The sequence below is a fragment of the Littorina saxatilis genome, linkage group LG7 (assembly GCF_037325665.1).
Source record: "Littorina saxatilis isolate snail1 linkage group LG7, US_GU_Lsax_2.0, whole genome shotgun sequence".
Lineage (NCBI taxonomy): Eukaryota > Metazoa > Mollusca > Gastropoda > Littorinimorpha > Littorinidae > Littorina > Littorina saxatilis.
In genome coordinates, this window is record NC_090251.1 from 1,127,935 (window position 1) to 1,141,217 (window position 13,283).

Genomic DNA, 13,283 nt, shown 5'->3' on the forward strand with positions numbered 1-13,283 from the left:
TGGCTGTCTATGTCCGTCCATCTGTCTGTTTGTCTGTCCGAATGGCTGTCTATGTCCGTCCATCTGTCTGTCTGTTTTTCTGTCCGAATGGCTGTCTATATCCGTCCATCTGTCTGTCTGTTTGTCTGTCCGAATGGCTGTCTATGTCCGTCCATCTGTCTGTTTGTCTGTCCGAATGGCTGTCTATGTCCGTCCATCTGTCTGTTTGTCTGTCCGAATGGCTGTCTATGTCCGTCCATCTGTCTGTCTGTTTGTCTGTCCGAATGGCTGTCTATGTCCGTCCATCTGTCTGTTTGTCTGTCCGAATGGCTGTCTATGTCCGTCCATCTGTCTGTTTGTCTGTCCGAATGGCTGTCTATGTCCGTCCATCTGTCTGTCTGTTTGTCTGTCCGAATGGCTGTCTATGTCCGTCCATCTGTCTGTCTGTTTGTCTGTCCGAATGGCTGTCTATGTCCGTCCATCTGTCTGTCTGTTTGTCTGTCCGAATGGCTGTCTATGTCCGTCCATCTGTCTGTTTGTCTGTCCGAATGGCTGTCTATGTCCGTCACTCTGTCTGTTTGTCTGTCCGAATGGCTGTCTATGTCCGTCCATCTGTTTGTCTGTCCGAATGGCTGTCTATGTCCGTCCATCTGTCTGTCTGTTTGTCTGTCCGAATTGCTGTCTATGTCCGTCCATCTGTCTGTCTGTTTGTCTGTCCGAATGGCTGTCTATGTCCGTCCATCTGTCTGTTTGTCTGTCCGAATGGCTGTCTATGTCCGTCCATCTGTCTGTCTGTTTGTCTGTCCGAATGGCTGTCTATGTCCGTCCATCTGTCTGTCTGGGTCATGTGCAAGAAAGGATGAGGCGAAAGGTGACGAAGGACGACATGTGAACAAAGTGTTGTGGTCCACGTGCAGGCGTTTGACATCGTGTCCATGGAGGAGATCGGGACGGACTACATCTGGAAGTCGGCCACCGCGCTCTTCTCCATCTACGTCTTCTACATCTCCGAGCGATTCCTCAAGTTCTTCCTCAAGTCGAAAGAGGTGAACATTTGCACGTTTCAATACGATACGATACGATACAATGTAATACAATACAACCATATCATCTGGTGATTCACAAGAAAAGTAAGGTTTTGGAACGCTTAATTTTTGACAAACAAGTAATTGAGGCTGACAGTTCTTGATTTGTTTATTCTTTGTTGGTGTTGTTGTTGTTGTTGTTGTTGTTGTTAGTGTTGTTGTTGTTGTTTTGGAACGTCAGCAGACTGGTTTTTTATATTTTTTTTTAATTTGTTTTATATGAGATGAGATTTAGTCGGCGTCTGACGTCACACAGCTCAAAGAAGGCAAATTCCAACTGTTCAATCATTTCATATGTATTTGTTGTATCGTGCTGTGCAGCTGAAGCGACTGAAGCGTGACAACTCAATGAGCGTGTCGACTCCAAGCGACAGCGACAAGGAGTTCATGTCACCACTGGGCAACGGCGACAAGGAGCATGGTCACTCCCACTTCGTTGACCCCAACCCCGTCAAGGGCAGGAGGCGCGGCCCCGTGGCCACTGTGGCCTGGATGGTGCTCATTGGGGACGTCATCCACAACTTCGTGGACGGCATGGCCATTGGGGCAGCGTTCACGGAGAACGTTTACCTGGGAGTGAGCATTGGCATTGCTGTGCTGTGTGAAGAACTGCCGCACGAACTGGGTCAGTGGATATGCGGAGTGACTACAGCACGTTATTTACACAGTGGAACCTCCCTTTAAGGCCTCCCAAAACCTGAGAACATCTTAAGAAAGAGGGAGTAAACAAAATGGGGTAAATGATATTCATGGAAAATCTGAACAAATCAAGGTTTTTAATTGGGAAGGTCTGAAATTGTTTGTTTTATCTAAAAGGGGGTTCCACTGTATATATACCAATTTCTCATTGTAGACACTACATCATTGTAGACATGTAACATATTGAATGTAACGTATATCTCTTTCACATATATACAAACATATATCATGTAAAATGTCTGCTACGTAGAACTGGTCTTGGTCGATGAAGATGAAGCAAAAGACGACATGCTCCCCTCGAACTGACAAAAAAGCTGGTCTGGCAACAAGCCACAGTCATGTTATATTGTTTCAAACTCAAGCTACGTCTGCATCGACGCGAATTTCTTTAAAAAAAATCATTGAGGGCAACAATTTTCCCCCCTCAGGTGACGTGGCCATCCTGTTGCATTCTGGGATGAGCATGAAGAGGGCGCTGTTCCTCAACTTCCTGTCGGCGTGTGTGTGCTACGTCGGCCTTGTACTGGGCATCGTACTGGGAGAGAACACGGAGGCCAACAGATGGATCCTGGCCCTGGCTGGGGGACTGTTCCTCTACGTGCCTCTCGTGGATATGGTGTGTACATCTCCCCCTCTCTGTCTGTTTGTCTGTCTGTCTGTCTGTCTGTCCTTCTGTCTGTCTGTCTGTCTGTCCTATAACATGTGGATCGTAGACCTTGCTCGGGGGGCTCTTATTCCATATGCATTTGGTTAATATGGCGTGTAGCTGGCTTAGTGTGTGTGTGTGTGTGTGTGTGTGTGTGTGTGCGTGTGTGTGCGTGCGTGTGTGTGTGTGTGTGTGTGTGTGTGCGTGCGTGTGTGTGTGTGTGTCGCGGACAGTTGTATATAGTTATAAGGTTCCTTGGTCGGGCGTTGCTGACAGGTACCTGCGTCAAGGTGGGAAGACCTGAAGCTGGGCTTAGCTCAGTGATTCGCGCCTTGCACGCTTTGCACGCATTGCACGGGACGTTCACGGTAGGCTGCGCGCTATTTGTAGAGTTCACCGGTCCTGGTTGCTGACTGTAAAATTCATAAGCATTCTTTTTTCTGTCTCGGCCGAGACCAGATGTTTGTTCGAACGGCTTCGAAATTCGTGTGTGAATTGTCGTTTGAGTTCGAAGTTATTGTCAGTAGTAATGTACGTCTACTGTGGACTTTGTTAAAGTCGGTTGCGTAAAGTGCGCGATGTTGTTCATTAGCCTGTGTGAGTGTTTACTGTCGAAGACAGACCGGACGGGAAGGTGCGAACCCTAGCTTCACAGCATGGAGGAGGCCCCACCACGCTGCTGCGTGAGCAGCCAGTTTGGACTCTCGCATCGTCACCCCCACGCTGCTGTGTGAGCAGACCCTCTGGATCTTCTCCGAGGCTTCATTACGCTGTTGTGAGCAGCTATCTTGTAACGTCACCGCGGCGTAACCACGCTGCTGTTGGGCAGCAACCTCGAGCCGGCGCCGTCGCTGCAGAGTGTGTGCCGTGTGACAGCTCTTAACTGGGCTGATTCTCTCACCCCCGCGACAGAGACGCAGGTGTCGACCCGAGGGCGCACCCCCCCCCCCCCCCCTGAATTCGTCGAACGTGTAGATAAGTACTTCCTTACGATAGATATCATTTATGGAATGAGGAGGGCCTTTATGACGTACGTGCTTTGTGTTTGACTATCCTGATTGTCTCGTATGTCGTTTGTTGACATTATTTTGACTGTTGTGTACTTTCTCATGTTCATTATGTTCATCTTCATATTGTCGTGTTAACCCTTTCATTGCTCCATCTGTCGTCACCCCCATATTTCACCCACCTGGGAACTATTAAATATTTCATTTATTTACATCGGTGTTCTGTGAGTGCTGTGTGGTGTGGCCAAAGTTTTTGTGTGAAAAACTAAACATGCAAACGTGCATGCACGCGACAATGGCGAGCTTGCCAGGATGAATCCTCTTTGAATTCAAGGAATTCACTTCAATTTTTGTCGTTGGCCACACTTCCCATACACTGGACACTGATGTACTGTAGTTAATTAGCTTTTGTTGTTGTTGTCTGGTAACCTTGTGGGTTTCCTGTCCTTGTTGCCAGTCAGCTGTGCCTTGTTTTGATTTTTCATGTTTTGGCTAACCGTTTGCTAGTTGGTTCTTGTTTATGGAACTTCGTTCTGGTCGTGTTCTTGATGATAGTGCTATCATGGCGTCTAGGACGGAAAGTAGTTCGGATAGGATTGCTAGGTGGCGTTCATTTGCTGAGGAGCTAGGTGTTAAATCTACCAGTATTCCTGAGTTTATTGCCGAGCGAATGACCCGTGAAGATGCGGAACAGGCTAGACTAGAGCTAGAGAAAGATGAGAAACAGGAGAAACTTGAGCTAGAGAGGGAGAAGCTAGAACTGGAAAGGAAAGCTTATCAGGACAAGCTAGAAGTAGCGCGTCGAGAGACTGATGAGCGAGTTAAGTATGTTCAAGCTCAGCGAGAGACTGATGAGAAAGCCGCATATGAACGTACTCAGATGTTTGAAGAAAAACAAAGACAAGAAAGAGAAGAGCATGACCTTCGCATGCAACTCTTGCAGAGAGAGTCGGAAAGTAAGAGGGTGAAGAGAGGAAGTAGGGATGGAGCTGATAATGAGGGAGATTCCTCAGGTGAAGAAGGGTCTAGTGACCTTCGTGGTTTTCGGCCTTCCATACCGATGTTTGATGAGAGCAAAGAAAACATAGCTACTTGGTTGAAAAGGTTTGAGAGAGTCGCTACCTTGTACAAATGGAAGAGAAATACGTGGGCAACTAGGGTCTCGACTAGGTTGTCGGGTAGGGCTGTAGAAGTGTACAACACTCTTGATGATGATAGCGCGGACGACTATGACGGTTTGAAGGTCGCGTTGTTAGGCCGCTATCAGCTCACAGCCGAAACCTACCGCCGTCGTCTCAGAACCTGCAAGAGAAAAGAACATGAAACGTTCAGACAGTTCGGTGCTCGCATTGAAGAGAATTTGACTAAGTGGCATGAGCTTTCCGAGATCACAGAACTGAAACAGTTGGTTTTGCTTGAACAGTTCTTGCAGACCCTGAGCGCGGACATGGCCGCGTTCGTTAAGGAGAAAAAACCTCAGACGTTAGCCGAAGCAGTTAAGTCCGCTGAGATTCATTTTGAAGCACACCGTGACAGTAAGAAGTTTTTTCAGCATGATCGTGATCAGGGTGGAAAGGCTGGCGTTGATGAAAAGCAGAAAAGTGGAGATAACTCATTCGGTACATCCGGTAGGAAGTGTTTCATCTGTGAGTCCCCCAAACATTTGGCTAGAGATTGCCCCAAGAAGAGCAAGTCGACGGGAGCGGTGAATAGCGGTCCTGAGAAATCTTTACCGCCCGTCAGTGTACCCACTTTGTGTACTCCCTGTAGCCAGCAAGACTACGACCCGAGATGCCTGGTTGTAGTGGATGGTGTTGCAGTGGAGGGGTTGCGTGATACTGGATCTCAGGTTTGTGTCGTGAAGAGTTCATTAGTTTCCAGGTCTCAGTTCACAGGACAGGATCTTGAGGTTTCTATGGCTGAGAAAGACATCAAGAGGCGCTATCCCGTGATTAAGGTTCAGGTTGAATGTCCTTTCTACACTGGTGAGGTTGAGGCTATCGTCATGGATACACCTGTTGCTGATTTCATTGTAGGTAATCACGCCCGGCTGGGTGACTCGATTGTTCTTCCAGTGTACGCTGTGTCCAAGGTCGTGTCAGTTGTCACTCGTGCTCAGGCTGCCGCTGAAGGGAAGAAGCCGACTTTGTTACATGTTGCTGCTCCAGGGCTAGAAACAGTCACCCCTGAGCAGTTGCATGACCTTCAGCGGAATGATTCGACTTTGAAGAGTTGTCGTGAGGCGGCAGATCGCCGGGACGTCAGAACGTCTGGTCACTCCGGTGAAGTTGGGTTTGTTTGGAAGAAGAAGATTCTGTACCGTGAGTATCGCGGTGGTGGTAGCGTCTATACTCAGGTTGTTGTTCCCCAGCAGTTGAGGTTAGGTGTTATCAAGTTGGCTCATGAACCGCCTATGGGAGGTCACATGGGTGTTCAGAGGACACGTGATCGAGTTTGGCAGCAGTTCTTTTGGCCAGGTATGTGCGCAGACATACGTCGCTTGGTGTTGTTTTGTGATCAGTGTCAGAAGGTTTCTCATAAGCCACAGAAGGTACCGTTAGGTAAGAGGCCTCTCATCGATACGCCGTTCGAGCGTGTGGCGATCGATCTGGTGGGTCCCATCATCCCTGCTTCTGAGTCTGGTAACAGGTACATTTTGGTGTTTGTGGACTACGCTACTCGGTACCCGGAAGCCATTCCATTGAAGTCGATTGAGGCTGTGAAGGTTGCAGAAGCGATGTGGGCAGTCTGGACTCGAGTAGGAATTCCCTCAGAGATTTTGACAGACCGTGGTACCCAGTTCATGTCCGAGGTGATGAAAGAAGTGGAGCGTTTGCTGGCCATCAAGGGTTTAGCGACTACTCCGTACCATGCGCAAGGAAACGGATTGGTGGAACGGTACAACGGAACACTCAAGACCATGCTACGCAAGCTTGCTCAAGAGAAACCGAAGCAGTGGGATCGCTACATTCCTGCACTCCTCTTCGCTTATCGTGAAGTTCCACAGGAGAGTCTGGGATTCTCTCCCTTTGAGCTTCTATACGGCAGGACAGTGCGAGGACCCATGTCTGTTCTTCGCAACCTATGGACGGAGGAGCAAGTCGATGAACAAGTTCGTACGACTTCTGAGTATGTGGTTGACTTGAGGAACCGGATTGAGGAAACCTGCAAACTGGCGCGTCAGAATCTGTCAGCTGCTGCACAGAAACACGCGGAGGTGTTCAACCGGAAGACAGTTCAAAGACAGTTCCAGCCTGGAAACAAGGTCTTGTTGCTGCTGCCGCAGAAGAAGAACAAGCTGCAGTTGTGTTGGCAGGGACCGTTCGACGTTTTGGAGAAGAAAGGCGAGTCAGACTACAGGATTCGGATCTACGGGCGTGAGAAGCTGTACCACGCCAATCTTCTCAAGTTGTACAGAGACCGACAAAACACCGCGGACCCCTCAGATGTGATACCCACCATAGCGGTGGCGGTGGTTGAAGAAACTGAGGAGATGATTTCGCCTGATCGGGAACTACCCCTGCCCTGCTTGGAGGGCGAGGAAACGGTGAAGGACATCAACCTGTCTGCTACACTGACTGCCGAGCAACGACGTCAGGTGTTGGAGATTGCGGAGAGGCACGAAAGAGTTCTTACTGATGTCCCCCTTCAGACGCCTTTGGCCGTTTTTGACATGACGGTGGAATCCGCGAGACCGGTTCGAGTGAAACAGTACCCTTTACCTTATGCCAAGGTCGAGACCATCAAGGAAGAGGTGCAGGCCATGAAGAAGTTGGGTGTTATCGAACCGGCTGCTTCTCCCTACAACGCCCCTGTTGTGCTCATCCGCAAGAAGGATGGGAAGGTTCGCTTTTGTGTAGATTACAGGCGGCTGAATGATGTGACAGTCTTCGATGCTGAACCACTCCCAGATGTGGAACACCTGTTCGCTGGTTTGGGTCGAGCGACTTACTTCAGCAAGTTTGATCTTTCCAAGGGGTATTGGCAGATACCCATCCGAGACGACGTCCGTCCCATGACTGCGTTCACCACTCCGGTAGGCCAGTTCCAGTTTACAGTCATGCCGTTTGGACTGAAGAACGCCGTGGCGGTGTTTTCCCGTATGATGAGGGCTTTGCTGGAACCGCTGGGGAGGAACGACGTTCATAACTTCATGGACGACATTCTGGTGGCGACCGAAACCTGGAAGGAACATTTGGCTGCGCTGGAGGCTGTGTTGCGGCGCCTTGAGCAGGCCAATCTCTCTGCCAGACCGATGAAGTGCTTCGTTGGGTTCGAGGAGTTGAGTTTCTTGGGTCACGTGGTGAGGAAGGGTGAGATCTTACCTGAGGACAACAAGCTGCAGAAAATTGACGAGGCTCCGGTTCCGGAGACCAAGAAGCAAGTTCGGGCGTTCCTTGGTCTAGCCGGATACTACAGGAAGTTCATCCCAAATTTCTCTGCAATTGCTCTGCCGCTCTCTGATCTGACAAAGAAGAATTCTCCCAACACCGTGGTTTGGACAGCCGAGTGTGAGAAGGCATTCAGGGCTCTGAAAGCCAGGCTGACCTCAAAGCCAGTTTTGCAACTGCCGGATCTGTCGCAGTCATTCACGCTCCGGACGGATGCCTCTGATCATGGACTGGGAGCTGTGCTTATGCAAGAAAAGGATGGCGTGTTCCACCCTGTCGCCTACGCCAGCCGGAAGTTGTCCACCCCGGAGAGCAAGTACTCCACCATTGAACGTGAGTGTCTGGCCGTTGTATGGGCTACCCAGAAGTTCCAGCCATTTCTGTACGGACAGACGTTTGTGTTGGAGACAGATCACCAACCACTGCGTTACCTGCAGACAGCAAAGGTGGTGAACAGCAGGCTCATGCGCTGGAGTTTGTTGTTGCAAGCCTACAGTTTCACCGTGCGGGTGATTCCCGGTAGTCGCAACGTGGGAGCCGACTACCTCAGTCGGGCATGCGTGGAATAGGGATCTTTTGCCGTGTAGACAGATGTCTATGCTTAACTTGGGGGGCATTGTCGCGGACAGTTGTATATAGTTATAAGGTTCCTTGGTCGGGCGTTGCTGACAGGTACCTGCGTCAAGGTGGGAAGACCTGAAGCTGGGCTTAGCTCAGTGATTCGCGCCTTGCACGCTTTGCACGCATTGCACGGGACGTTCACGGTAGGCTGCGCGCTATTTGTAGAGTTCACCGGTCCTGGTTGCTGACTGTAAAATTCATAAGCATTCTTTTTTCTGTCTCGGCCGAGACCAGATGTTTGTTCGAACGGCTTCGAAATTCGTGTGTGAATTGTCGTTTGAGTTCGAAGTTATTGTCAGTAGTAATGTACGTCTACTGTGGACTTTGTTAAAGTCGGTTGCGTAAAGTGCGCGATGTTGTTCATTAGCCTGTGTGAGTGTTTACTGTCGAAGACAGACCGGACGGGAAGGTGCGAACCCTAGCTTCACAGCATGGAGGAGGCCCCACCACGCTGCTGCGTGAGCAGCCAGTTTGGACTCTCGCATCGTCACCCCCACGCTGCTGTGTGAGCAGACCCTCTGGATCTTCTCCGAGGCTTCATTACGCTGTTGTGAGCAGCTATCTTGTAACGTCACCGCGGCGTAACCACGCTGCTGTTGGGCAGCAACCTCGAGCCAGCGCCGTCGCTGCAGAGTGTGTGCCGTGTGACAGCTCTTAACTGGGCTGATTCTCTCACCCCCGCGACAGAGACGCAGGTGTCGACCCGAGGGCGCACCCCCCCCCCCCCTGAATTCGTCGAACGTGTAGATAAGTACTTTCTTACGATAGATATCATTTATGGAATGAGGAGGGCCGTTATGACATACGTGCTTTGTGTTTGACTATTCTGATTGTCTCGTATGTCGTTTGTTGACATTATTTTGACTGTTGTGTACTTTCTCATGTTCATTATGTTCATCTTCATATTGTCGTGTTAACCCTTTCATTGCTCCATCTGTCGTCACCCCCATATTTCACCCACCTGGGAACTATTAAATATTTCATTTATTTACATCGGTGTTCTGTGAGTGCTGTGTGGTGTGGCCAAAGTTTTTGTGTGAAAAACTAAACATGCAAACGTGCATGCACGCGACAGTGTGTGTGTGTGTGTGTGTGTGTGTGTGTGTGTGTGTGTGTGTGTGTGTGTGTGTGTGTGTGTGTGTGTGTGTGTGTGAACACACTCATACGGATGCCATATGCTCTGACTGTTACTCTTCTGTTTCCATAGTTACCGGAAATGAGTCAACACCTGGACATGAAGATGAGGGAAACCCAGCAGAAGCAGGTCAGTTCATGGATTTCAAGTCTTGTTTTCATCAACGTTTTGTGTTCAGAGTATGATTTTGCTGATTGTGTTAATCACGTGACGTGTGTGTACCACATGTAGGGCCAGGAGAAGACGGTGTCACGCGAGGTGTGTGTGTATCACGTGCTGATTGTGTTAATCACGTGACGTGTGTGTATCACGTGCAGGGCCAGGACAAGACAGTGTCACGTGAGGTTTGGCTCATCCTCTCCTGTCAGTCGCTGGGTCTGCTGGTCGGCATCTGCATCATCCTGCTGGTCGTCAACTTCTCGGGCCAGATACAGCTCGCAGGATAGCACTCTGTCATCTGCATCATCCTGCTGGTCGTCAACTTCTCGGGCCAGATACAGCTCGCAGGATAGCACTCTCTCCTCTACACCTTCCATCAGGTCGTCAACTTCTCGGGCCAGATACAGCTCGCAGGATAGCACTCTCTCCTCTACACCTTCCATCAGGATAACACTCTTTTCTAGAACCCCATCGAGTTGTCAGCATAGGAATCTTCTCCAGACCATCTATAGAGTTGTCAGAATATTACTCTCCTCTATACCTTATGTAAAGCTTAATGAATAAGTCTCTTCTATAAACCCTCTATAGAGCTATCAGGATATGACTTTTATGTAAACACTCTATACGGAGCTATCAGGATAGGACTTTTATGTAGACCCTCTAAAAAGCTGATGGGACCTTCAATATAACACCGAGGATAAGACTCTTTGTGAACCATCTACAGAGCTCACAGGAGTAAATGTTTGTGTAGAACCTCTCGCTCACAGTAATGCATGTTTGTGTAGACCCTCTAGCTGACAGTAGTGAATGTTTGTGTAGACCCTCTAGCTGACAGTAGTGAATGTTTGTGTAGACCCTCTAGCTGACAGGAGTGAATGTTTGTGTAGACCCTCTAGCTGACAGTAGTGCATGTTTGTGTAGACCCTCTAGCTGACAGTAGTGAATGTTTGTGTAGACCCTCTAGCTGACAGGAGTGAATGTTTGAGTAGACCCTCTAGCTGACAGTAGTGAATGTTTGTGTAGACCCTTTAGCTGACAGTAGTGAATGTTTGTGTAGACCCTCTATTAAGCTCACAGTAGTGAATGTTTGTGTAGACCCTCTAGCTGACAGGAGTGAATGTTTGTGTAGAACCTCTATTAAGCTGACAGTAGTAAATGTTTGTGTAGACCCTCTAGCTCACAGTAGTGAATGTTTGTGTAGACCCTCTATTAAGCTGACAGTAGTGAATGTTTGTGTAGACCCTCTATTAAGCTGACAGGAGTGAATGTTTGTGTAGACCCTCTATTAAGCTGACAGGAGTGAATGTTTGTGTAGACCCTCTATTAAGCTGACAGTAGTGAATGTTTGTGTAGACCCTCTATTAAGCTGACAGTAGTGAATGTTTGTGTAGACCCTCTAGCTGACAGGAGTGAATGTTTGTGTAGACCCTCTAGCTGACAGGAGTGAATGTTTGTGTAGACCCTCTAGCTGACAGTAGTGAATGTTTGTGTAGACCCTCTATTAAGCTCACAGTAGTGAATGTTTGTGTAGAACCTCTATTTAGCTCACAGTAGTGAATGTTTGTGTAGACCCTCCAGCTGACAGTAGTGAATGTTTGTGTAGACCCTCTATTAAGCTGACAGGAGTGAATGTTTGTGTAGACCCTCTAGCTGACAGGAGTGAATGTTTGTGTAGACCCTCTAGCTGACAGGAGTGAATGTTTGTGTAGACCCTCTATTAAGCTGACAGGAGTGAATGTTTGTGTAGACCCTCTAGCTGACAGTAGTGAATGTTTGTGTAGACCCTCTATTAAGCTGACAGGAGTGAATGTTTGTGTAGACCCTCTATTAAGCTGACAGTAGTAAATGTTTGTGTAGACCCTCTAGCTGACAGGAGTGAATGTTTGTGTAGACCTTCTATTAAGCTGACAGGAGTGAATGTTTTTGTAGACCCTCTAGCTGACAGTAGTGAATGTTTGTGTAGACCCTCTAGCTGACAGGAGTGAATGTTTGTGTAGACCTTCTATTAAGCTGACAGGAGTGAATGTTTGTGTAGACCCTCTAGCTGACAGGAGTGAATGTTTGTGTAGACCCTCTAGCTGACAGGAGTGAATGTTTGTGTAGACCCTCTATTAAGCTGACAGGAGTGAATGGTTGTGTAGACCCTCTAGCTGACAGGAGTAAATGTTTGTGTAGACCCTCTATTAAGCTCACAGTAGTGAATGTTTGTGTAGACCCTCTAGCTGACAGGAGTGAATGTTTGTGTAGACCCTCTATTAAGCTGACAGTAGTGAATGTTTGTGTAGACCCTCTAGCGCACAGTAGTGAATGTTTGTGTAGACCCTCTAGCTGACAGTAGTGAATGTTTGTGTAGACCCTCTATTAAGCTGACAGGAGTGAATGTTTGTGTAGACCCTCTCTTAAGCTGACAGGAGTGAATGTTTGTGTAGACCCCCTAGCTGACAGTAGTGAATGTTTGTGTAGACCCTCTAGCTGACAGGAGTGAATGTTTGTGTAGACCCTCTAGCTGACAGGAGTGAATGTTTGTGTAGACCCTCTAGCTGACAGTAGTGAATGTTTGTGTAGACCCTCTAGCTGACAGTAGTGAATGTTTGTGTAGACCCTCTATTAAGCTGACAGTAGTGAATGTTTGTGTAGACCCTCTAGCTGACAGGAGTGAATGTTTGTGTAGACCCTCTAGCTGACAGTAGTGAATGTTTGTGTAGACCCTCTAGCTGACAGGAGTGAATGTTTGTGTAGACCCTCTAGCTGACAGGAGTGAATGTTTGTGTAGACCCTCTAGCTGACAGTAGTGAATGTTTGTGTAGACCCTCTAGCTGACAGGAGTGAATGTTTGTGTAGACCCTCTATTAAGCGGCTCACAAGAGTGAACTCTGAAGTAAGGTGGACTCATGGACTGATGTCATAGTGTCTTGTAAAAGTACACGCCCAATGTGCACACCTTTTGTGCAAGCTCAATTACTTGTAATGGTAACGCCTGTGCATAGATTGTGACACTGACTGAATGTCTTGTCAAATCAAACTGGCATTCATGTACATCTTCTCACACATGATTTTCAACACATACAGACAGAAGCACACATGCATGCACACACACACATACACACACAGACACACACAGACACACACACACACACACACACACACACACACACACCCAAACTAACACACACACACATACACAAACACACACACACACTCACACATACACACACACACACAGAGTGTGACACACACATACAATAACAAGTACTCACGCAACACTGCCTACGCACGCACAGTAACACTCCCCCCCCCCCCCCACTCACCCCTGGCACAGCCAGACAAGTGATATTGTTATAAGCAGAACTGCCAATTATTGAACACGATTGTTTTTTTTCTTGAAATGTGCATGACTACTTTGCTCGTATGTTCATTTGTGAAGCGTTTGTGATTTTTGATCAACACAAATATGGTTTGATAAAACGTTGATTTTTCATGAAACTTGTGTTATGCTAATTCTACTTCAACTTTTGTTGTAAGGAACTCATGTGAAATATTGCTGTATTCAAGTGTAATAAA

The 13,283-nt window shown here is 48.1% G+C and overlaps 1 protein-coding gene across 4 annotated transcripts in view; it reads left to right on the top strand.

Annotated features, from left to right (window-relative positions):
- LOC138970428 (metal cation symporter ZIP14-like) overlaps positions 1-12,864 on the top strand; it is a 47,238-nt gene extending 34,374 nt beyond the window's left edge. For 2 of the 4 annotated variants that reach the window (XM_070342881.1, XM_070342880.1), the window contains exons 5-9: positions 897-1,025; positions 1,386-1,689; positions 2,192-2,379; positions 9,636-9,692; positions 9,881-12,864. In XM_070342881.1, coding sequence (XP_070198982.1) covers positions 897-1,025; positions 1,386-1,689; positions 2,192-2,379; positions 9,636-9,692; positions 9,881-10,009 — 807 coding nt within the window. In that variant the 3' untranslated portion in view covers positions 10,010-12,864. The remainder of the gene's footprint in view (positions 1-896; positions 1,026-1,385; positions 1,690-2,191; positions 2,380-9,635; positions 9,693-9,880) is intronic. The other 2 variants (XM_070342883.1, XM_070342882.1) reach the window with 2 other exon arrangements.
- Positions 12,865-13,283: the final 419 nt, after the last annotated feature.